The sequence below is a fragment of the Montipora capricornis genome, chromosome 2 (assembly GCF_036669925.1).
Source record: "Montipora capricornis isolate CH-2021 chromosome 2, ASM3666992v2, whole genome shotgun sequence".
NCBI classification, from domain to species: Eukaryota; Metazoa; Cnidaria; class Anthozoa; order Scleractinia; family Acroporidae; genus Montipora; species Montipora capricornis.
The window spans coordinates 53,542,275-53,568,146 of record NC_090884.1 but is presented as its reverse complement, the minus strand read 5'-3'; the positions used below and the strand labels follow the sequence as shown (position 1 = coordinate 53,568,146).

The following is a 25,872-nucleotide window of genomic DNA, read 5'->3' as shown; positions in this document are numbered from 1 at the left end:
ATTCATTTTTTGGTTGTAGTAGCACTTGAACAATCTGTGAACTCGAGACATTCCCTGACGTTGATTCATCTCGGCTTTGTAAATTTGATACAAAAGTTTTGCTTACTTACATCGTGGAGATAACATGCAACACCTGTTATGTTGGTGTATTTTACGTTTTCCAGTAGAACAGTCGCGCAGCTGTTTTCGATTGAAAAGTGGAAACTGTTGGGAAACGTCGTTATAATCAGACTTTTCCGAGAATGACACTAAAAGTTGTATCCCTTCTTTCAAAGACGGAAGCGGTCGTGCATCTCGTTTGCTTTTTCAATCGTTAGCCTGCTTTTAACATGGTTTGACGGCGAACGAAAAGGTTTGATTAACCAATCAAATGAAAACAGCTATTTCCTAGTACCAGGGGTATTAATAAAAGCCTGTTTCCAGCGGTCTACTGCTGCCCGTAGCTTCTGTTTAGCCTGCGAGCAGGCTGTCGAGTTTTGGGGTCGCGCTGTGGTCTCAGTCGCTCAATCCCCCCATTGTCAGCCGCTTATCTGGAATAAACGTATGGAAACCCTTAAATAAAAGACGAAAAAGCCCCAACGAACCTACACTTGATCTCATGTATAGAACACTATTTATAAGGAATTTTTTTTCTTTTCAAGACGAGATGACATTTGCTAGTGTCTTAGTCCAAAGGACGTACAACCTTCTGAAAGAAAGTGAAAGCACTGCTTACAGTGCAAGCCAGTGGCTTTATGCGGAAGCTCTGTCGGGAACAGGTGTACAAGAGTGGGGTACTTTCAGAAAAGCACTCTGGAAAAGAGTTTATTCCTCTGTTGTTCCAATCCTGGCTGAAATCATTGCTTTAACCGACACAGACAGTAACTTGAATTTGATGAAGAACGGCAGCTCTTGGCTTCCTACTGTATGGTTAAGGATTCTTGCAAACCCCAACATTTCGGACCTGAGTTACAGCAAGATTATTTCTCCTGTTACAAATGCTGTTCGCGAGCGGGTACAAGTGCTTGGGTCTGGTGCCGGAGGTCATACATTCCAGTGCATGTTCCCGTTTTCGTTCCTCGTCAAGCAACAAGTGGACAACCTGCTACAAAGCGCTTCTAGCGTGGCAGGTAATTTATATTATTATATAAACACCAATGAAAGACTAAGTGAGCTTTTGCTCGAAAACATGGTATCTTCACACGTGAAAAGATCACTGTTGCTATGGTTATGTATTAAAATCGCGCCTTTTGATGCCTTTCGTGAAATTATTTAGTATTTCGTTGGTGTTCGCTGCGCTCACTCGTGGAATATTTTTCAACACTTGAAGACAAATTTCGTATATCCGCGCGGCCATGTAATCCTCTATTTTCCCTTTTGTATACTACATTGAAACTGGGCTTTGCGAAAACGTGGGCTGCCATTTTTAGCTTATCTGTTTTTTTTAGAAATTAATTTTAAAAAAGTATATCGTAATATTTAAGAAAATTAGCATCGCGTAAACTCCAAACGTCAGTCTAAAAGATGCTTCATTTTAAAAGAATGGAAAACACTTGTTGGATTATAAGTTCATTTCCTTCCAATTAGCTACAGTTGACAAGTAACTTTTCAAAAGAGAGAGAAGGGTAAGATTAGAGAACTTTCACGCTTTTATGACACGGAGCAGCCTGCTGTTTCTCCTTTGTTCACGTTAACGCAATGCAACATTAACGAAAAGCTAAATCTCTCAGTTTTTGTTAGGTGCAGATACGTAAGCTAAGTTGAGAAACATGATATCACCTGTGAACGATTGTTTGTCATTTTGTATTCTTGTCTTAAGTGGTATTTTAGCAAAATATTAAGGGCTTGTTTGCGTCAGTCATCAATGTCATCTGAAGAATATTTTGGTAGCTCTCCATTCGACTCAAAATCCGGGAAGGGAAAGCAGTGGAGGAGGAATTTTTTGTGTTCAAATTCTAGAATGCTGTTAGCGACAGGTCACGCAAAATCGTGACACACTAAATTTTCCGAGAGCTTCGCAAATCACATCGATTTTACTCGTTTAGATCATCGGTGACCCCTATTTCTTAAGACATGAATCACTTGCTCTTCTTACAATCGACAAAATATGATGAAATAAAAAAAATTACAATGTAAGAAGTTATCTTTTTAAAAAATTTTCTTTCCTTGTGTCCTGAGTGGTTACAACCGGTAGGGCTTGCGAAAACGCTCGTTGAAGATTAACTCTACTGTTCACGACATCCCCAGCGGCATGTAATTATCTGAAAAACCCACTTCTATATTTCTATGCACAGAAACCTTCACTCTCACGTATTATTTTTATGATTTTCGACGGATGAGTAGATGGGGCTACATCTTGTTGTGATGACCTATCTATCGAAACTAGGGCATTTTCCCCTTGCCTTTTTCTCCGAAACAAAGGCGGTGATCCCCCAATTTTTTTTTCATTTTTGGAATAAGTAATTTATGACCTAACTTCAGGCGAGAAATGAAACAACTTTCAGTGTGAGAAGATTTTCGCGCGAACGTCCTTAATGATATCTCCAATATCTTTAAGCGGTTACCCTGAGACCGCTGTTCCCACCTAAAATTTACGGAATTTTAACCTTAGTTATATATTCGAATGGAAAACGTCCAACGTCAGCTATTGTTCATAAACTTAACAGAATTTACTGTAACTTTGCTTTCTGATGTTTGCTTTACAGCTACATCCAGTGCTTGTCTGGTCGAGTGTTTAAGAGATCTCATCAAAACTTCGGAGACAGGGCGTCTTTTCGATGGACTACGAGATGAATATCTCCAAGCATTACCTTATCTGTCAGACTACGTCCACATGGTTTACAATCCCTCAAGCACACGCGAACACGAGGTTTTCAAATGTCATTTTTCTTATTAACATTTTAAAATAAAGGAAGTACCCGCATACACTTTCCTAGAGACTTCGAAGAAATGAGAGAACTTACTTGCTTGCCTGTCGTGGGAGTCCTCGTTTCTTGGACCATTTTACTTTATATTTAAAGAAGCTTCTCCTTGAAGTGTTTTGCCCCTTTGTTAATCATTGCACATTACCTCCACGCACTTCCTAGCCCTAGATGGGATTTGAACCCACGACCCTCCGTGATCTAGTTCGGATGCTCTAACCACTGAGCTACTGGAGACTCTATGGTAAGCAAGGGTGGAATGTACGTATAGACTACGACTGCATCAAGCAGTCACCGCCATGACCGCCATCCGTAACAAGAAGAGAAAAACAAAAAGAAAAGAAGAAAAAACGAAACAAAAACACCAGATTTGAGAAAACGGTCACTCATATCGGAGTATTAGTGGTTCCATCTTGCCCCCAGTTGTTCAAGCGATGAATTGCGCAATTTGCCGGATAAATCGCTCTCCAGTGGATAAGTAACAGCGAAACCAATTGCGCTATCCAGTGGATTGTGATTTATCCGCCGGATCGTGTTATCCACCTTTTGAAAAGCTGGGGCCTGGTCATGAGCCCCTGGAGAAAATCGTAAGGGAAAACTTAAAGTTCAAATCTTTATGGGATTCGACTCGACCCTCCACAGTAACAGAGTGATACTCTACCAAATAAGCTCTGAATCCAAATCTGAGAGCTGGTCAAGTTTTGACCAAGATTTGGGCTCCGACGGCGTCTGACCGAAAAATCGGAGCGACAAATTGTACCGTGTAAACTGACCTTTACCCCCGACAGACATAAACCAACAAGTTTTAACGTAATTTTCAATTGATACAACAATAGAGCTAGTACAAAATGCCATATATTTGAACTGCAGATGTGAAAAAATTTTTTGGTCGATGATAATCGCCGTTAAGCTGCTTATGAGCCTGAAAAAATTCATTCTTCTTAAAGTGCTAATAAATTTGGTAATCTTGGTTTATCCTCGATTCATTCAGCTTGTATGCGAGGCAGTTATCTCCTCGGCTCGAGAACTTGGGCTCGAAAAGGATGAAGATGGAAATGAGTTATTGGACATAGCCCTCATTCATCTGGGGCACGGTAGAATCCAGTCACGACTGAGGTGTTTTGCAAAACTTGTGCAAGCCCAGCCAAATGTTGTACCAAGGTTGAGAGAAAACTTCAGAGAAAACGATTTTGAAGTGGTAAGTACACATAAAGTTGATCATGACGGTTGTTATCAGGAATTGCCCCTCTTGAAGTGAATTCACTGATAATTGATAGTGAGTCAAGTGATCGTAAATAAAACCTTCAAAACTCGAAACAGTATTTGGTTCGTAAGACTTTTTACTGCTCATGCAAAGTACAGAACCATGGCTAACCTCTATTACAATAAGAAGGTTGCTGTGGTCACCCTTCCAGTGTACTTGGGATTTCATCCCCCCCCCCCCCCGCCCCCATCCCCCTGCCAGTTATATAAGCAGTCAGTTTTCCTTAGTCATCTTAACCCTCGCCATTCCTTTAGCACCAAACAGCTCCTTGGCACTTTTCGTGTCGAAACTTGATCTTTCTGTCAGGAACATTTTTCGATAAACTAGTGAAAAGTTTTCTTCTTATCGATGCAGCTCTTAGACGTTGTTGCCCTGCACATTTGCCTCGAAGAGTTTAACCCGTCTGATGAAGTGTTCTTGGACCTAGACGCCGCTCGAAAGTGGTGTGACAGAGTGCTGTCAATCAGGCAAGCAGTTGAAGTAATGATGGGGACTGAGAGGTTTCAAGCTGCAACCGAGACGACTTCAAATTATGGAGACAAAGCAAAAATGTTGATTGGTGTCTGCAGGTAAAGTGTCCTGTAATCTTCTTTAGAGTCGACTTGTAAAGGAATTTTTTTCAACACTGACATTAATATTTCTTTCCTATCGCAGTTGCTTGTCGTTCTCATCAAACCAATCATGCTTTTGTTAATTTCCAGAATTGCTGGGCTGCATTTTGTTAATTAACTATTGCTCAGCATATATTAAGTGGTAGTAATGCATGGACGGGGTGGTTAAACGGTTCATCAGGAGAGAAAGTTTACCTCAGTGGCATCCGTGTTTCGCTAAACGCTCTAATAATCATGTTGTCCGTTAAAGTTCTTATTTAATGAAGATTTTTTTGGTCTTGTTATCCGCCCGCGTATAGGTCGATGTGGCAGAGAGCAGGAGCTGTGAGGCTGTTTGTGGAACATGTGACTTCTTTGAATGAAAAAAATAGTGGCTTTAATTCGGAAAGTGTACTTCGACTGTGGAAGGTCAGTTAACTTGTAATTATGCAATTATATGTTCATCCTAATCAATAGAAATTACATTCGTTTTGAGAACTAAAGAAGCCGTAAATAGACCATTTTGAAGTTGTGTGCAAAGTAAGGTAGGGTTTGAGTGCTTTTAATTAAAAACGCTGCGTGCTTTTCATGTGGAAATCGTCCTGCTTTGATTTTGTAATTTTGGTGCTCACTCACCTTCCCATTTCCGTTTCAATCTTCCTGTTGCTTCCCATGTATTCTTGTATTACAAGAATGTTTAATTGGAAACTGACATTCCATTGATATTTATGCGCAATTTTCTGTATTTGCTTTTGAAGATCAACCCCATGTACGATTAACAAAAAGGATTCTTGTTATTTATTTTATTATTTTTTTTGAAGGCTCTCGGGGAGGAAACAGACTTCTCTTCACTGCCGTCGTTAAAGACTATCGAGAAGTTCCTGATAAGCTACAGTGAAGAGGCCCTAAAGAGGTAAAAGAAAATGTCTAAATATGATATTTTTCACGTTGTTATTTATCTTTGCTCTATCATACACGTGCCCATAATCCGACATTCTTCACAAATCACTTCGCAGTGTCAATAACACAGCCAGTAATGATAAGAAACCGTGTTTAAGAAAAGCCTGAAAAATTCAGGCTTGAATATACTTCCCGTTAGTTCCCGTTCAAGCCCGAGCTTTTCAGGCTTTCCTTTCGTTACTGCTTCGTTAACGATTATAACTGAAATCATAACACAATTCGCTCCGAATTTTAAATATCTATGTTTTTCATGTTTAGTCTCTTCGTAATAGACTGTGATAGCTCGATTTCCGCCTTACGCAACACTTTTTAATAGTTCTCTGTTTGTTCAAATGAAGGGGCAAAGAATCCGAATATCGTCGTCGGTGCAACGCCTTTTTTATGGAGCTGGTTTCATTGTTTTGTTTTGGTGAATCGCCGAGAGCATTGGAAGAAGACGCTCTTTCTCATCTCATGCGCTATGTGATTGGTCAGCAAAGCACACAAACACGGGATTTCTCCCCTTTTCCTGATTACCAAATTGACGCAACACCTGTGGTGCGTTCTTTCCTTCTTCAGCAGCTCTTACGCTCAAGGTAACTTATTATTCACATGCTTTCTAATCAGATCGGTTTTCGATTGAGTGACATAAAGTTATTACTAAAGTGATGACTTTGGCCAATCATAGTAAATTCAGACAATCAAATGGCTAGTCACAAGCAAGTACATGTATTCGTTCACATGTGCAGGAAAAGGAGGAATTGAAAAGCACTCTTTGACACCCGCGTTGTAAAGTGGAAGTGAGTGGTGTTAACAGTCCACAGTCCCCCCCCCCTCCCCCCCTCCCCTTCCCGTGTGATATATAGGCCGGAATTTACAAAACTGTTTTTTTTTTGCTCCTTTTTTATTTTCTTTGCTTAGCCAATCGTTTGTGAAAGAACACTTAGACGTTTTCTTGCAAGAAGCTCAGAATTTACAGCCAGAGCCGCAGCACATTATAGAAGTTTGTTTCCTTTGCGTCCAATGCATGGAGGTAACTGTAGTAACCATTTAACATTTTTTTCCCGTAAAGAAAAAAGTACTTGCAGAATTATGTAATCAAGTAAAGCTATGATCCTCGCGGTTCTGGACGCAATTTTAGCAGTTGCCTGAAAAATTCAGGGCTTCAACGGGGTTTTGAACCCGTGTCCTCATGATACCGGTGCAACGCGCAATTTTAGCAATTGCGTAGAGAATCCTGAAAAATTCAGGACTTCAACGGGATTTGAACCCGTGATCTCGCGATACCGGTGCGACAACTAACCAACTGATCTATGAGGCTATCACCTATTTGCACCTTATTGAAAGAAAAGGACACTAACTACTATCATTAGGGCGTCCTGTCCTATTACTATTCGAACTAAAGCAAACAAGAAACTTTTAAAGAAAATTCTGTTCAAATTATACCTTTCCGATTACTAAAATAGCCAAATGTAATTGTTTTGCTCAGACTCGTGTACTTTTCACAGTATTACTTTATCTTATGTATGTGTTGATACCCTATGTTTGTATGTTTGCCTTTTGTTTTTAATTTCTAGTTTTTTTTTTTTTTTACTTTTCCTGCGTAATAAAAAAGCATATCTCTCATAAAAATAATAAAACCTTGTAGCATAGGGCCAGTACTAGTTTTAACTACTTTAGCCCTTTCTCCCTCTTTATGTCATTTTAGTCTCTACAATCTTGTTACAGTTGTGAAGATAAATTAAAATACATATTTAGCAATTAGTAGCATAATAAAAGGACTTTGCAATAACATTGGATCACCCCTGATGAAGACACTAGACAGAAGTCGACTGAAACGTTGGGTCTTTCAGCTTTCAAAGCTACGTTCAAATTTATTCAAACCATCAAACTGTGTCTTAATGGCAACCTGCAATGATGTCAAGTTTGTCAGTGGCTGATGCATAACTTCTTGCTTTCATCTTTTGTTGCATTTGATTTTCAGGACAATCTGATCAGTCGCTACCAGGCAAAAATCTCTGATTCGAAGTTAACTGTTAAACTGAAACATGCCAAAAAGATTTGCGATGAAGTAATCGCTGCCTTCGAGACTGCTGCGTCCTATACTGATGAGCCTTTTCTAATGAACGCCAATGCCCTCGAAAGTGTTGCCAAAGGACGCTATGTGTTAACTCTGGTAGCAAATTACCTGTACAAATTTTTCATTGAGGGAGACTCCAAGTTTTCTAGTGACTTTGATGTTCAGCGAGAATTTAAGTATCTCTTGGAGTCTGTGAAACGACTTTGCTTGAAAAGCGCCAGCACAACTCCGCAGTTGTTTTTAGTGAGGCAGCTAGTAAGACGGTATGGCTTCGATTGCGTCAGGACCCTTGGAAGGTTTCAGGAGCTACAGTGGATTATACCACCAGAAGCTCGTCAGGAGGTGAGACTAACGCAATGATTACAGAAAAGGATACAAAGTCTCCTACTAAATGTCGCGACGAATGTTATTACAGGTTGTCGTATTGTATTACGTCCAGATCTCGCGCTATTGAAACCCCCGTATTGATGAAAACAGAGTAAGGATAAAACAGATTTTCGGACCCTAGATAAGCTACCGAGCCGTTCCGAAACTGGGCCTATGCAGTCTTCATTCAAGGGAATGATGGTGGATGCTTTTCATGTAAAGATCAAAACGGACAGAAAGTAGATTTAATTCTTAACATTGCCTTACGGAAAAAAGAAAATTTATTTTTAGGAGGAAATTGTCATCCACGACAGATTTGTCGTTCACAAGAAACAGTATCGGGACGTTCGCGATGGATTGGCGAAAGGAATCATCAGTGGGAACATTGAAGACTTTGCTGATGCCATGACGGTAAGAATCATCCTTATTTAATCAGCTAGTATGAGTAGCGTTTTTATGATTCCAGAAATGATTTTAATTTCTAGACGAAATTTTATAGTAATGGTTCTCTTTAGTGTAACTGATAGTTACAAAGTAAAACTGGAACGATACCATTGATCCTTTTGGTAGTTGGAATCATAACTGTCGTAGTGAATTATGTGAATTTACATTTTCATTAGGGTTTTGGAGATGTTGATAAATAAGAGTAGAGTGAGGATTTGTGTACTGATCAAACCCTATACGATGTTTTATCCCTTCATTGCAATTGCAGGAGATTGAAGGCGAAGGTGTTTACAAGGACATTCTACTTTTGCTAGCGTTGTATCGAGAGGTGACGTTGGTAAATGCGTCACATCAACGCCAGAACGTTTCTGATAAGGTATACTCTAAATTCAAAATGGGTTGCTGTTTGACGCCTGGGAAACGAACAAATTTTATCCAATATCCACTGAACGATCTTGTATGCTATGCCAGGTCACTTAAGGAATGAGGCACTTGCAACCTCTTGGGTGATACTTTTGTGCCTGCATATCTGAGAGCGGAAGCCTCATTTGACCAGCGGGTAAAAAGCATCTCATCAAATGTCTACGCACCCGAGAGGTCAATGAGCTCGCAAACATTCATCCAATCCCGAGTCCAGTCCAGTAGTGTATCTTAATCCAGAAGAGCCCCGGTTTTTGCGTCTTTCTATTTTCATCCCAATTTGCTTACCTGATAAGCAAATTGGGCTTGCCTTGTTTAAATCCTTAAATGTACCTCTTTCAAATCTGAAAATTTCATAGACTATTATACCTTAAATCCGGTACGAAGAATTATGGACATATTTATAGTAATACTAAGAATACTGAAACAGCGGATATTTAAAACCTTTTGTTAGGGATTAACGTTTTTAGCTGCTGTTCGTAGAAATATCAGTGGATTATATCACCCAAACGAATGAGTTGATTGAACCTCAAAGTATTCGTGTTTTTCTTATTATTTTTCTTTTTCGCTGTCCGTTTTTTTAGTTTATCTTAGTCATTCTTTTACTGAATTTTAGGTTAAAGAAAAGCTTGTTGGTTTTCTCCGAAATGACGGGAATCTTTCCACAACGGTGAGAAGATAAAAAGCCACCTAGTTTTAGTCTTGGCCATTTAACGAAATATTCTAGTTTGGGCATAGGCGGCCCAAGCTCGCGTTACGCGCGAGACGTAAGTGTCAAAGCGTCACGTCAGCAGCAACACTGTTCTAGACAAATTTTTGTTTTGTTTTTTGAGTTAGTTTCATAGGAGCAATGAAGCCAAATGTTATCAATGAATGAACGAAATAAAAGTGAGTTAACTCACCTTGTTTATTTTGTTTTGTCTTTTCGAACCTCTTTAAACTGTTTTGGGACGTTGTTGTTTGAGAGGCTGTCGTAATCTTTCTAAGACGAAGTCAAGGCTGGAAACAGCGATTCACGGAGATGTACTCGAAAGCCTCTTTCTCACTAAAAAGGTGTTCGCTGTGCAGTTTTTCTTCCCAACGAAACGAGCGTTGTCTGTTTTCTTCCCTGTCTGATCGGCTTGCTGAAAGCATTATCCTTTCGGCTCGACTGAGAAAGATTTCCTTCACATTTCCAGAACGGACAGTTGTCCACCGATGCTTGTGCTCATCTTTTCGACTACGGGACTGGCATTAGGGATCCTACCCACGTGCAAGTGCTACTTACTCCTCCCGTACACAGTCGAATCCGGCCCTTGAAACACACCACTTTCTCCACAGTGCACAGTATATTTTCACGCACAGGATTCGACTATGTACGGGAGGGTTAAGTAGCACTTGCAAGCGGGAAAGATCCCTAATTTCAGTCCCATAGTCGAAAAGGCGAGCTCAAGCATTGACAGACAACTTTCCAGTGTAGAAATGTGAAGGAAATCTTTTTCATTCGAGCCGAAAGGATCATGCTTTCAGCAAGCTGATCAGACAGGGAAGAAAACAGACTATGCTATTTTCGTTGGAAGAAAAACAGCGCAGCGAAGTCGCTTTTCAGTGAGAAAAAGGCTTTCGAGTACAATTCTCCGTGAATCACTGTGTCCAGCCTTGACTTCGTCTTAGGAAGATTACGGAAAGACAACACAAAATAAACGAGGTGAGTTAACTTACCTTAGTGAGTTAACTTATTTCGTTCATTCGTTGATAAGATTTGGCTTCTTTGCTCCTTTGTCGTAAAACCTACTCAACTTACAAAAACATTTTTTAAAGAAATGCCTTGAACAGTGGTGTTGCTGACGTGACGCTTTTCGCAACTACGTCTCGCGCGTAACGCGAGCTTGGGCCGTCAATGGTTTGGGCTTGATAGGTGTGACGCTTCGAAGCGATTGTCAGTAATTGACGGTGTTTGTGAAAACAAAGTCAACGCTACCCCGAATACCGCTATTGGATCGCAACAGGCACTGATAGACAGACAGGTTACATTTAAACACCATGCCATTGTGAGTGTTATAGCATTCAAACCAGCACTGAGAATTCAAAGCCGTTACAAATTTTGTGTGAGACTTCCGAGAATTGTAATACATGCTGCCATGTGAAGAAATTTATAAATCTTTTTCCGGAATTTAGGTCTTGATTATCAACAAACGTTTCGACTGAAACCATCAGTCTCCATCAGTGAAGTTTGTCACTGATGGTTTCAGTCGAAACGTTTGTTGGTAATCAAGACCTAAATTCCGGAAAAGATATATAAATTTCTTCACTTGAATTGTATCCGGATGAATGATAACATTCACTTTCACATGCTGCCATGGTTATAGGAATTTCCAGAAATGCACAGGTACTGTTAATAAACACATGAAACGATTAGGTTCTTTCCAGTGTATTCTTGCAAATAGGGTAGAAGGTCTCGCGTTTTTTGCTGTCAACTTGTTAACTTTATTTATGTTACATGAACATTTTTATCATCTTAGCAATTGCAAGTGTGGTTAAGAAAGTGAAAAAGGTCCAAACAATGTGCGGCGTTGTGGCAGTAGATGTTTGAAACACGAGAGGCTGACGTTTCAATCGTCCGCCCCTCGTCAGAGAAAGTGCTGTCGTGAGTTTCATGACAGGGAGCTTTCACAAGAACGACGACGACGGCTACGAGAACGCTACAAAACAATGGGTTTAATGAGCAAAAATAATAGCTCTGAACGCCCTGTACGTGCGATTTGCATTTTGGTAATTTTTTTTGCCGTCCTTGTCCTGACAACCACGCGATTTGACCAAATTTGAGGTTGTGTAGAGGGCGTGAGAACCTGTCGAAATATTTTAAATTTGTTCCCAAACAACCACACCGTTCATGCCAATTTTATTCCTCAAATGTTGATACACACTTTCAATTCCGAACGACTCGGGGTTATAATTTTCTAAGGCGACGTTCTTGTTGGTGGCGTCGTCGTCTTTGCGTAAGCTCCCTATTATTGAGAATTCAAAGGTCTCACAGATGTCCCTCGCTCTCTTAGATGATAGATAAACTCCCCACTCTCAATAGCAGCGGATCGAATGACAAATGACCTGCATGAACAGCGAGCAGTTGAAAGGGGTGCACAGTTCAATCACAGTTAGCTGTTGGTAGACTACCGCAATAGATATTACTCTATGGTGACGTTTCATATCCATTCTATATTTGTAGGCTCAACCCTTCGCCATGCAACTTCTTCAAAACGACCAAGGAGGTGACTTCAGGGAACTAAAAGTTTTTCCTGGAAAGACTCCACAAGATCACACCCTAGCTGAAATAATCATCCATGCTTCAATCGCCTTGCAGTGCGTTGGATCGGGGGCTCTGACAGAACCTCTGTACGTGTTGATGACCGATCCACGATCAATGATGGTAATTTTTTGTTTTAACGTGCTTACAGTTAATAATTTACGGACATATGTAGTCATCATAATGAAGTCTCTTTTTCTGTATCTTCCCCCGGAAAAAGAACTTAAATATCACGGCCTGCCTGGCCTAATCCACTTTTTAAAGAAAACACTAATGAATCTGATAAATAAAATAAGAAAATCAATGAATAAATGAAGGGAGTCATAAAATGAACAGGTTGTAGGAGTGCAAGCCATGCGATATGACTGTGCTTCTCACAGCTAGAAGAAAATAAGGACGAACATTGAAACGTATATTGTACTAAATTTTTCTTCCATATAGAATTCCTACCTTCCAACTATCCCGGAGGACAATTTTCTGGACTGCATCAAGGTTATTGGTGAGACAATGAAAGAACGTGGTGGCCCTGGAGAGTGGTATGGTGGGTATTAGCTACCGTTTATCGTCCTTGATATTGTTTGTTGTTGTTGTTGTCCGACCAAAGTTATTCAGGCCTTATCTGTCCAAATCCCTGGAGCACAGAGTGCGATAAACCAGTCAGGACCATTTGAGGTGCTCATAGCGCCGGAAAATTGTTCCTTAAAGGTCGGGACTGGTTTTGCTGTATCCTGCTCATAGTTGCGGTAAGTGGCAAGCCAACCAACAAATGAAGTAAACACAAACGCGTAAACACTTTTAATTTTAAATCTGAAATCATTTCTCTGTATTTCCTCACCTAACGATATATCTGTTAGTATTGACATTTGTTTTTACGGCGCAATCCGCGGTGTTGACTGGTCATGAATGTCTGTGCAAAGGTCCTTTGCCCCGGTTACTAACGTTCTGGGCTCGAGTGAAGTAGGAACTTCCGGTTGACGACTGAGAAGGACTGATTTGAGAACAATAACTGCCGATTAATTAAATTTTAAAAACTTAGAGGTAGTAGACTAGTGTTGTGCGCCGTTTAATCATATTTTGTTCACAAACGTTAACGTAAATGTAGAAGACCCTTGTGTGATGATAGAATAATCTTTGTTTTGTTTGTGTTTGACAACTATTTATTCCTAGTGAGCAAGCTTAGGGTTGCAGTGTTACTAGCCTGAGTCTGGTTGCAGGAGAGACACCTGTGACTTGCAAACGACCAAAATAACTTGTAACCGTGAAAGAGCAGATAATTGTTTATGCTATCCCATGTCATCTGTCCATTTATTACGAAACAAGACTGATTTAATTACCAAAATGGTTTGGTTTAACGTTTTGTTTTCGCTTTTCAGAATGTGGAAATTGCAAGCACCCATATTTCATTGGTGAAGTAAGTCTTTTTCCTTGTAATATTTTTCAGGTTTTGTTTGCGCAGTTGCGAAAAAATTGTAGACGCATCATCCATATTTTACGGTCAACCATTTTCGGTTCGGGCTGGCCTCACAAATATTGTGCACAAGTCTTGCTCACCAACGGTTGTCTTTGCTTAGAATGTGCTGAGTAACTAAGATCAATTAACGAAAAAACCGGTTAAAATGTAAATGTGTTTCTAACTTCTTGGTTTCTTTTGTAACTCATGGAAAAGGAAGGCTGCCGAAAAATTTAGTTCCAACAATTCGTCTAATTCAAGTATTCTGTATTCTTAGACTGTTGTCCTTTTGGACTGCATGCACATTCGTTTGCGTGATTCTCATTGTTTTTCTCTTGTAAGGTGCAAAAACTCGTAGTCTCCGGCTTTTAAATTTTTGATAGTACAATTCCCAACCATGTCGTCGTGTTCTTACCAACAGTGTTCAAGGCCAGTGGAAAAGAGTCCTTGTCCAGACTGCGGAAGGGTTCTAGGAGGGGAACAACACAGATTTCTGGGAGCATACGCAGTTGCCAAACGGTGAGATGTCTGCATAAGACCTTTCCATTACCTTGTCTTAAGAAAGTTAACATAATATAGGATCGCGCTTTCGCTTTTTTCCATCTTCGGGCTGCTAATTCCCACGCATGCGTATTGTTTCTCTTGCCATTGTAATTTACGTCAAGTAAAAGTTAGAAAGATAATCGCAGTTGGATCAATAACTTAAGCAGTTGGCATCAGGCTTCAGTGGAGTAATCCAGGCTTGAACGGAATTCAAACCCATGACCGTGCGATTTTCGCTGTACTGCACGGACAGAGTAAAGGCTATCCTTAGCCTCTTATTGTTATGTGCCATTTGTGTTAAGCACGCTTTTCCGCCATGTTGTAAAATGGCGAAAATTACCGCTGCATTCACATAGAGGACGTCATTCAAAGACATTGGCATGCAAACCTCTACTTACGTTTAATCGCATACACACTTTTGCAAACATTCGACTCTTTTTATACCTTATATTCCATCAATTTCCTGTTTTACAAGTTTTATGAGTTAAGTTCCTGATTACACAAATTGGTAAAAATAATTAATGCCCATAACTGTCAATACTGTTGTAGGCAAGACAGAACAAAGACTGGTCACGCACTGGGTGATCCGGGATCGAGACCAACCGTTGCTGAACCACAAAGAAACTTGTCGCCAATTTTGTGCAGCCTTGTGCGAATTGTTATGCATGCTGCCATGGTTATGGGAGCTTCCAGAAATGCAAAGGTACTGTTGATAAACACAAATATGGCAATTGGGTTCTTTTCAGTCATTTGCTTTCTTGCTGATAAGTTAGAAGGCCTAGACTTTGCCTTTTTGTCGTCAAATTGTTTCATCATCTTAACAAATAGGGTCAGTTTCCAAAGAAAGTACGTCGCGGCCTCGGCGGTTGTTTGAAACACAAAAATTTGGAAGTAAATTGACTATCGAAGGGAGATGGAAAAGCTGACGTTGCAATCGTCTGCCCTTCGTTAGAGCGAATTAAGGGATTGTGGTGTGAAGGGTTGTTATTGTATCGGGTAATGGAACGACGCTATCGACGGGAACATAAGGAAGTTAGAAAAAAGAATCCATTAGGGTAAAGAGAGGCTTTTATTATTCCCATAGGAACTGTAATGCCGGTACGGAAAATAAGGTTTTGTTCAAGATTTTTTGGCCCTATGTGTGTTGCCTTGGTGAAACGAAAGAATACACAGAGTCACGTTATCTTTAGTTCGCCTTCCTTACAGGAATTGTATTCACAAGGATTGTATATATTGGTACTTAAATCGTTTCGGTCAGCTTTCGGAATAAGCGATTTGTGTTCATTTAAACCATATAATTATTCCAAAGATATTATTCACCAATAAAAGGATGGAATCATGGGAAGTGCTGGCACCTGTGGTTAACAGGCTCTCGTAATTAAATTCCGTAACTAACCATTTTTGCAAAACGCATGCGCGCTGTACGGTACAGGTAGGTTGCCAAAACCCTTGAAGTTTAAGGAAAGCACTAAAATAGCGAGTTAGCATTTCCCAAAAAATTCATTGGGGACAAAAATAACTGGAAAAAATGTTCCTTTCCTTTTTCTTTTTTTTCGAAGGCCACTGCTCAACTGATAAAACCATCATGCCAGCCAGATCTTGTAACGCAATTTCTGTGGCGACATTTGCGGCGGGATCTTTATCTTCTGGGTAGAGCGTTAGGACGGAGTGTTGATGATGCAGCTTTGACAGTGCATCTTGTTTTGCATCAAATGATCTTGCTCAATGGAGGGCAAACAGGTACAACCTGTTATTTTCAGTGTCATATAGCTATATAGAAAGGGGAGAATGAATACTGAAAAAGGAGGTAATTATGGAGCCATAGTACTCTCGTAGACCCGAGGGATACTTAAGTTCTTCATATCGTTGATTCAAAACTAAGTAGCATGTTTTCTGACTACGAAAACTTCAGAAAAGACAGACCTGACATTTGCAGTTACGATACAGCAGTACTTTTATTCCATCCATTTTGCGAATTGCCTTCTTGAAAGACTCGAGACATCGTTTTCTGGAAGGCGATAGCTCATTTGAACCCACAAGGTAGCTCCAACACATTTATTACTTTGCTTAACTAGTGTAACAGTATTAAATTTAGGAGCTGGAAAAATCAACATTTCGTAGGTTGTATTTATTATCATAATTTCCAAAAAACCTCACTGATTAATTATTGCTTCACTTTGTACAATGAAAACATCTGAGTAATATCTTATAGATGCACGTTTTCCAAAATTGACATACCAGCCCAATTGCGTAGTTCCTTATACAGCGCTTGACATGTATCACATTTTTTTGACTTTAGTGCCTGTTAATTAACTCTGTAGAAAATATCACGGAGTTGTGTTTAAGTTTGTTGAAGAAGTTCATTAGGCTTTGAGAAATCGATAAATTAATTTTCTGATTCTTTTAAGGTAGGCTAAAAGAAAGTAATTTAGGGTTGATAGTTTGACAGAACGGAAGTGATCCTCTCGTTCCCTAACCAAGGGGAGGGGGATACAACATTTTGATATTGAGCGCTTTGATGCATGTAATCATATTTAACATGTCACGATATCAGACCAACAGTAGTTTGATTCTACTGTAGCTTTGAGAAATTTTAATAAAGGTGACATAATTTTTTTTACAATTTCAACAGTTCGCCATCGACTTGCTATGACATTTTGTTATGTCAGTTTTCTATTTTAGGTTACAATTAACATTATTTTGTAGTTGTTTTAATCCAATGGTTCTTTTATTCTATTGGCTCTCATTGCTTTATTGCCACTAATTGTTCCTTTCTGGTTGTCATTCCACATTAAATATCCATTTCTTTTAGCGAACGCTCACGACATGCGTCTTTCAACCAGAAAAAGTCGGCGAAAGTGGGAAACGGAATTCTCTTCTGTTGTTATTGCCCCTGTAGTAAGGGTAAGTGGTAACTGTTTGTTATTTTAGGCTTACACTGCAACCATGTTAACAATCAGACGTAATGTGATGCTACTCTGTGATTGTAGCTCAAAAAGTCTAACGTTTCGACACCGTTCCGTCTAGTGTCTTCATCTGGGGTGATCCCAAGCTATCGCAAGAGTATTTTATGTGCTCACCAATTTCCTAAAAAGCAAATGGTTATAGTAATTAGCGTCGTTTTCTTCTAACAAGAAAAAAGGTGATGTTATACTCTTTGGAACATTTGACGTTTGGTCTGTCCGATGTGCTCATGATCACAGTCATTGTACGGATCGTTAGTTTTTACAAAAATATGACATAGCATCTGGAAAGGTTTTGGGGAACGTTAACGTCGTGGCAACTCAAAACTCTCTTGATAGGTTGATAAGTATCCTCTTGAATGTACGGGGTGATCGGCAAAAGCAGGAACCGAATTCTCGTCGCCCGAGGTCTCTTGAGAAGGAGTGACTCTTGTGAACTACATTCTTAATTCTCCAAACCAGAGTAGCACCAACGCAAGCTAGCTATGTGTGATATATTGCTTTTCTTTATTTTGGCCTTTTGTAACCTTGTATGGTTTATACATCCTTTTCAGCAACTCGACCAGAATCTACAGAAAGCTTTAAAGCTACTGATGGAAGACGAACGATTCGGTATGACACTTTCTCAGACACTATGCTTATAAATCTTTCCTCACCGTGACCAATGCATAGTAGGGAATTAAGAGTGTTTTGTTGGGTTCTGGGTATTGAAAATGAGGATGATGATGATGATGATGATAAACTTTATTTAAGTGTCAATTGTATTTGGCACTGAGGCACCAGGGGAAAATCATACTCATCTAGAGTCCCGACTATTTCTGTAAGGTTGTTGCTTTTGCTATATTTCTCAAGGAAAAGAACATATATTTGTTACTTCATCACATGCGAGCCTCATTTGTAGCTTTCGTAAGGTTAGGAATGCTTGCTCGATGCTTGTTCTTCACGAGAATATAGTAAAATTACATGCCTGTCTTTTGTACACGACCATAGTTTGTTGCACTTCTTCTGTGTTGACGTTCACGTCAACGTAACTTACTTTATATCGTTAATGTTTTTCTGTTCTATTTCCCATTTTGCTAACTAGGAAGTGATCCTCTAGTGCGGCAGCTTTATGAGTTTGAGGAGCAAATCGAAGACCTCAGTCACGGTCTGAAGCCCATGACGCGGTCTCTTTGGAAGTATCGACGGCAGGTCACTGTAGAACAGCTTGGAAACGCATTGCAACAGATAACGGAGTCCACTGATGACAGTCAACATAAAGTCCTTAGCGCCTTTCTCAAACAGGTAACAATAACTAAATGTGAGGATCACCCCTCTCTCAACTGACGATACAATAGCTTACATTGCATGGATACGTGAAAGGACCTCATATTTTTACATCATTTAGAGCACAAAGTTACAGGCATTTCACAAGTTACAAAACACCTTACTCGAATCGAATAATATATTAGTTAAGCTGTATTGTTTGTTGTGTCGTGTACATTCATTGTTATTTCAAGGACAACTGACTTCAACGTCAACCAACTTGCGCCTGATACTTGAGCTAAAACATGTACAATAATTGCAAGTGAAGAAAACTTTTTTTCCCGAGCCAGCCAGAATTTTACGAAACGTATTTCTTTTCGCTATAGGGCAGATACCTGTGGCAACTTGGACCGATGAGTACACATGTAGCCAGAATCAACTGGAATCTTTCTCTTAGCGATGAAAGGGATTCAACCCTGTGCAAAATTGTTCTTGCCTCAGTTGTTCAAAAGGTGGATAACGCTATCCACCGGATAAATCACTATCTAGCAGATAAATACTAGCACAACAAATTGAGTAATGCATTGGATAGTGATTTATCCAGCGGATTGCACTATTCAGCCTTCGAACAATTGGGGCCAGACCTTTAACAAACAATACCAATAACAATAAAAATAATATTTATTACAACACTTCACATTAGGATTAAATAATACAAGTCCCACCCAAAAATAGCATAGCTTATCGAGTTGGTTGGGAGCAAAAATAAATAACATACCAATGTAAAGACATTACATTTTATTCCGTTTAATTACAAATGACAAATGCAATTAAAGTAAACGAACAAAATTACCAGTAGCGCAAAAATTATCACAAATACGGTATGCAGGTAATAACGTAAGAAAAATGTAAGGTAACATCTTGAAAGAAGAAGGACACAGATGCGATTACAACAACATTATTGTACAGAGAATGCAAAAGGAAAGGTAAGGAAGAAAAAAAATGGGGAGAGCAGTGAAATCTAAAATTTACTCATTTGCTTGACAATCATCAGTTCAGGTTCTAAATATTGGTCTTCTTTTTCCAAAATCTTAATGAGCATATTGTGTACCGTTTTTTGAAACTATTCTTGGTTAAATCTTCTAACACGCTTGGGACATGGTTACACAGCTTCGCTCCAAACCTAGAGAACGAAAACCGTTTCTTATCTCTAGTCTTTGATTGCCTTTCAAACTTCCATGGCCATATCTACAGAAAACGCTTTTTTTTCATGTACTAAACCTTATTCTAACCAGTTGAAAAACGGTTGACTTAGGGAGGGGGTGAGAGGGGATATTTCGGCCCCCTTTTCAAGTTATGATGCAGTCCAAAGGCGCGAAAAACGGCACAAAAGTTTCAACCGTGACGTTCTCACAGTTTTGTGAGTTCATGCTCTAACTTACCCTCTTTCTTTTAATTAAGGAACACAAGCTGCGCTGTGTCCAGTTTCTTCCTGACATAGTACGTCTTCAGCGATTATTGATGGATAGATTTCACCGGAGAATTGACAGGACAGACGCCGAGAAATTTACCATCCGGGAATTTCTTTGGACACTTCAACGAGGTAATAAAAAGAGTTAAAAACCGCTGGTATCTTTTGTTGTAAGCACTACACCTCACGGACTTCACTTTGAAAGTGATGGCTTCAAAGTTAGATGAAGTTCCTCGAGATATTGAAGAACAAAGCAGTGGCCAGCCAACCCGTCTCTGGCAATGCAACCAACGGATTTGAGAAAGCGTATCCCACCACCAACATTTGTTTTTATACTAGAGACGACTTTGGACAATTTATTTTGTCGTTCATTCGCCATTTAATTCGTCCTGTATCAAGACGGATGAGAGACGCATTGTGCGTTTAGACGAAGGAAATCCTTTTTTCCGTATTTAAAGGCGGCCATTTTGGGGTGAGGAGGGAGAGAAGTCGGCGAAATTCAGGCGTCTCTTCCCAGAAACCTTTCTTTTCGTTTCGATTTTACCTTCTCTCCATAAAGCTCTCAGTTTTGAGAGGAGGATTCGTTTACTCAATCGAAAATTACAAATGTAAAATTATCTACTAGCTTATGAATATTACTGATGAGTGTGACGAAAGCGAAAACTGACCGACCATAGGTCGCACTAAGTAACCCAAATTACTTTAGGGCGGTTTTTTAAAGAACATCCATTCAACTGAATAAATGAATTAATTTATTCCTTTGGTTGTCATTATGTAGGACCTGTAAAAGAAGAGTTCAACAGATTAATTCAAAGGTTTAAACTTGCTTGGAATTCTTGTCGCTCATTTCTTGGTGAACAAGGTAAAGTCAGACATCTATGGATCTCCATGCAGTTATGGACAGAAGAAAATGTTTTAGTTAGAAATGATAAGGGTTCAAAGGAAATTTTTAGTGCTTGCCTACGCATATACATTGCCGTCGTATTTTCGAATTCCGCGAACAACGGAGTTTAGGGAGCTTAAGCACGTGCGTTTTTGAGACGCGGACAGCAACCGGAAGTGAGCTGTTTTCCCTTTTAAATTGTCTTCACACAACCACATTTACATTGCTAAGTATCTTTTCTCCATTAGAGATGACTTGTATGAAAATCTGGGATGCCCCATTGTCCTGGCACGTGAAATGTTCTCTTCCGGTTGCCGTCCGCGTCTCAAAAACACGCGTGCTTAAGCTCCCGTACGGCCCCGCGCGCGCTTTCGTTATAAAACTATTGGGAAATTCCCCGTACGACGCATTAGCGCGAGCAGGGCCGGAAAAAGCCGGAAGAAGCCAGAACAGGAAACCGCTGTGATAAGTCTGCTAAGGGAGAAGATGTTCTAGCAGTTTTACCCATAGGGTTTGGAAAAAGCCATATTTTCACCGTGTTTGTAATGTTAGCGAGAGAACTGAACTGACCAGTTCCTGTTTTGGTCATTTGCCTGCTCAAGAGCATTATATTGGACCAAGTTTATACTCGGCAGCCGAACATTAACCCCTGAGATTTTACCAAGCATTATTTTGAGTGTCCCTAAAAGGACACTCCTTTTTTGTTTTTCTTCTGCGGAAAAAGCGCTGGAGGAACGTTTTCTCGCTAAATATTTTGAGCAAGAGCCAAGGCAATGTAGTGTACTATATTTGGGAACAAACATACAAACAGGGACATTTAGACCGTTGGGATCAATTGTCCTGCGTTTTGAAATTAAAAAAGCTTCCTTGGCCTTACGTATTGAGCTGGAAAATACTTTTTCGATAGGAATTAATTGCCTACCTGATCTAACGTACCCCGACAGTTTGTCCACTGTCGCTTGAACTCTGTTTTTACCCTGCCCGAAGATGGCCTCACGGATTTTTCAAACTTTTCGTATTAAACAAGAAATCGGAATGGGCAAAACCTACACTTACCGTTTGCTGCAGTTACTGCCAGTTTGCGTACAATTTTTATGGCTATTTTAGGTGGAAGTAGACGCTCCAGAGCAAGTCTCTTACTTTATTGGTAGATAGGTAGATAGATAGAATACCTTTATTTACCCTCAGCAGTGTTATAGCACAAGTGCTAGTGGGGCCGAACAAACAACCGAAACAAATATTTCAAATTGAACGTAACATTGTTAAGAATCCCAACTCGCCGGAGGCAAACCAGTTGGCTATTTACAAGCGTGGCCGAGGATTTGAATTCGGGGCAAATCCAGATAGTGGTCAGAGCGGGACTCGAACCCGGGACCGCTGGATTGCGAGTCCGACACGCTGACCACTGGACCACGCTGCCTCTTGGTTACGGTCTCTTACTTTATTGGTCCCTTGTTATGGCGTGACATGTAACAGGAAGCTCAACAGAAAGTGGGCAGCTACCGAGAAAAGTCTGGGTCTCGGGCAGGCGGTTTTTCTCGCCCTCTCTTTCCCACCCCCCACCCCGTCGTTTTGTCACCCGGCCCAGACCTGATAAGTGTTTCGCAGCAACAACGACATCTACCGCCAGCAAGCAGGCTAGACAGGATGATATTTGGCCCTCGGTCTTGGCGTGTGCTCGGTCCGTACGCCATGACTCAGGCCAAATATTTTCTTACTTTCTAACTGTGGCTAAAAACGATCTGGTTATTTGGAAATTTTGTATCTGAGAAAAAGTTTACTTTTGTTTCACAAGCTCAGGTAGATTTTGCTCCCTTGGGGGTAGCATAGATTAACTTGTCCAGTCTTGTGATTTTTCTAGGTCGTCTCCGCGTGCCACAAGACTTATGCAATATCACAATGGATAACGACTGTTCTATCGCTATGCTGCTTCCGAGTACCAAAGGAATGAGTGTGTGCTCTATGGCACTTTTGTTTTTCTTGGTGAATACAAATGACGAGTTCTTGGGAATCTACCGCAGTGCAACCAATCAAGAAAGGTATTGTTCGATTTTGATATTTGGTTGGGTTTTTGGCCTTTATGCTATTTTTCCGTCGAATTTCGTAAAGCAAGTTTCAGTGACAAGTGAACTCAGTTCGCCGATGCTGATGTATTATACCACAAATTAGTTGCCAACAGCTAATTTTAAGGTTTGCGTTAAATATATTTTGATGGCAGAAGTCCATCACCCAAAAAAGACGATCTCTCTCATTTGCCCATCGCTCAGTATGGCACTAAATTTAGAGCACAGGTCCCGCCTGGTGTCCGCAACGCTACTAATTAGTCCGCAGTCAAAAAGCCACACGAGAAATCGCTGTGCCCAATGCAAAAATCATGGATCGAGCACGGAACGTAATGTCGTCATGTTTTTTCCGCAATAAACCTAACAGACATCTTTTTAAAATAGAAAAAAGTGTAAACTGATGGTCAGCATTCCATCGCAGATGGAGATTTTCTGTTGTTGAACTTTTGTGGTTGGTCATTAAAACATTGTTGGGATTGGTTCGCATCAACAGTGGACATAAATAAATATGCATTAAAAACAATGGACCCTAGCTTACCTTTAAAATAATAGAGCTGCGTTTGACACCTATGGAATGACACAGCGATAGAAAAAGCTGCGTAGTACCAGGGTATTTTGCGCTGACTTTGTTTGTTGTTTTGTTTTTTACTTAAGAATTATCTTCAGACTTTTCCTCGTTGCATATCTAGCTTTCTTTTTGCTTTTTAAGGAAATGAAAGAAATTTATTGCCCAGAGGGAATAAATGGATTTATGTTGAGTGTCACATGCTTAGATAGTTATTTCCCATGATGCAGTTTGGGCATTTCTGTCATCCGGGATTTTCTCTAGATCATTCAACGTTTGTGCAAGCTAGGCGGAGGCTGATTCAACAGAGTCAAATCAATTTTCCCTCCCTACCCTCCCTATTTTTACTTTCTTGTGTATGGCGGGTGTCCCCTCACCTTTGCTGGGATCATGTCTTCTATATTTGGGTATTTCCTTGGTTACCATGCTGATTTTCAATAAACGGCCTAGCCCATCAAGGCTTGGCCAAAATATCCCAGGCATATCTGGTATTATTTGTGTCCCAGCAAACGGAGCTCGCCCAGAGCAATGCATTGCCAACAATATCAGTCATACTGTGTGGAGCATGAGGCATAAAGTTTAATCAACGTTCTCTAATCATCAGGTCCGAGTTTCTTGGAGCTCCGTTTGTGTTCAACCAAAAGCTCGAGTGGTTATTTGGTCGTAACCGAGGATTATAGCGCTAACCTGGTCCGAGCCACTTGGTTCACTTGAATGAATGGGTATCGATAACATTCTGCTCGGGAGAAAACCTTCCAATAGACTTGCATCCCATCCATCGCGGAGGAAGTAGCGATAATGCCAGCTGCTCTACGCCTCGGGAAAATAGTACAAGTTCCATTTGTGAGCGGGATCACTTGTTAAAACTTTAACTTCATATTCTTCTAAAAGCTGAACATCTTTCGTGTTACTGTATTTTCAGTCCTCTGGAGCGTATTCCCATGACGGATGTAACATTGTCGCAGCTGATAGCCTATGACCCTGAGAGAGACCTGCTGCCATTAATCCTGGCCCATTGTAACTACTCTCTGGAGGTGGGAGGGGAGACTTTTGTTCAGTATGATTGGACTGCTTTGGAGAGACAGTTAACTGACAGATTTTTAAAGGGAAGACCTTTTGTTGATTTTAAGGTACAGTACTGATAGCTGATATTTTAGTAATGTCAACATCGTTAGTGAAGAATGAACCCTACGCTCCTCATGAACTGCGTAAATGCACCAAATCAGAATCCGCATTTTTGAATCTTTCAAATTCTCAAAATGTCACTCAGACAAAACTTCACACTCAAACAAATGCTTTAGATATTGAGCGCATGAGATCATATTTAGATGTTACTTTGCGCTTTATAAATAATTTATTATCATAACTGTTATTATTTATTGGTAGTAGTAGTAGTAGTAGTAGTAGTAGTAGTAGTAGTAGTAGTAGTAGTAGTAGTAGTAGTAGTAGTAGTAGTAGTAGTAGTAGTAGTAGTAGTAGGATTGAAATATACCATTCAGGTGAGTTTTAGGATCCAATATCTACAGTATTTCTCAGTTTGGTGAAGGATTCGAAAAACGTGCTTGAGGCCGGCAACATAGGCCCTCTGGAGGCGTAAGCTCTTCTGGCGGCGAGCAAATGTGGCCATGACAAAATTCCTTTTGTGGATTCACCGCTTCTGTTAAAAAAATTCGTTGTACTTTCGGTTCAGAATCAGATTGGATTCTAACCAAAACATTCTCAGGCTAAAATGATTAAGGCTGTTTGGAATTTTAGGTTGCTACTGAGATTTTCAGAATAAATGCATTTGGCATTATGGATGTCTAAACACAGTTCACACAGCAACAAGGGCATGAAAATCTGTTCTCATAGTGCTATAATTGCATCAGGAATATAAGCATCAAGCCGTCGTTTAAAAAGCGAGGCAAGTACTTTAACAATATTGTGACAACTTCGTTGAGGTCTCACTTTTTTGTCGTGCTTTTTATTTATTGAAGGAAGAGAGATTTGCTTTCAGTCGAGACACTCGTGATGACAACGTGTTTGCCTCCCTCGCTGATAAAATCCCACAGGTAAACCGCGATTGAAATGTTATTATTTAGCTTTTACGTATATTAAATGTTAAATTTGCCAATCAGTTTGAACTTTTCACTAGGTTGAGGTTTTTCTCTGCTTCATTATGTTTGACCAGTTGCTTCTTCGAGATTATGATCGTGTTTCTCTTCTTGATTTGAGTGGTTATGATGTTCGTTGAGCTGTTTAAACCGTGAAGAGTGTTTACAACTTCGAAATTCGTCCTCACTCTAATTTCATTACTTTATTACATGGCTATGAATATTTCATTTACAGGAGGCCGTTTCGCGAGCCATCGAAGCCCAGGTTATCTCGGATCTGCGGTCCTCTTTGTCAGCCGTTTGTGATGTT

The 25,872-nt window shown here is 40.1% G+C and overlaps 1 protein-coding gene across 2 annotated transcripts in view; it reads left to right on the top strand.

Annotated features, from left to right (window-relative positions):
- The window catches only part of LOC138027547 (E3 ubiquitin-protein ligase rnf213-alpha-like), a 198,357-nt gene that overhangs the window by 163,417 nt on the left and 9,068 nt on the right, over positions 1-25,872 (top strand). For both annotated transcript variants that reach the window (XM_068875097.1, XM_068875094.1), the window contains exons 54-80: positions 642-1,109; positions 2,685-2,848; positions 3,892-4,098; positions 4,519-4,733; positions 5,075-5,183; positions 5,576-5,667; positions 6,053-6,289; positions 6,615-6,726; positions 7,678-8,115; positions 8,431-8,550; positions 8,852-8,959; positions 9,620-9,673; positions 12,209-12,409; positions 12,728-12,827; positions 13,660-13,697; positions 14,158-14,255; positions 14,829-14,982; positions 15,839-16,019; positions 17,092-17,183; positions 17,797-17,854; positions 18,327-18,526; positions 19,949-20,090; positions 20,737-20,820; positions 22,703-22,880; positions 24,392-24,599; positions 25,446-25,520; positions 25,798-25,872. The exon at positions 25,798-25,872 is cut by the window's right edge and continues 126 nt beyond it. In XM_068875097.1, coding sequence (XP_068731198.1) covers positions 642-1,109; positions 2,685-2,848; positions 3,892-4,098; positions 4,519-4,733; positions 5,075-5,183; positions 5,576-5,667; positions 6,053-6,289; positions 6,615-6,726; positions 7,678-8,115; positions 8,431-8,550; positions 8,852-8,959; positions 9,620-9,673; positions 12,209-12,409; positions 12,728-12,827; positions 13,660-13,697; positions 14,158-14,255; positions 14,829-14,982; positions 15,839-16,019; positions 17,092-17,183; positions 17,797-17,854; positions 18,327-18,526; positions 19,949-20,090; positions 20,737-20,820; positions 22,703-22,880; positions 24,392-24,599; positions 25,446-25,520; positions 25,798-25,872 — 4,208 coding nt within the window. The remainder of the gene's footprint in view (positions 1-641; positions 1,110-2,684; positions 2,849-3,891; positions 4,099-4,518; positions 4,734-5,074; positions 5,184-5,575; positions 5,668-6,052; positions 6,290-6,614; positions 6,727-7,677; positions 8,116-8,430; positions 8,551-8,851; positions 8,960-9,619; positions 9,674-12,208; positions 12,410-12,727; positions 12,828-13,659; positions 13,698-14,157; positions 14,256-14,828; positions 14,983-15,838; positions 16,020-17,091; positions 17,184-17,796; positions 17,855-18,326; positions 18,527-19,948; positions 20,091-20,736; positions 20,821-22,702; positions 22,881-24,391; positions 24,600-25,445; positions 25,521-25,797) is intronic.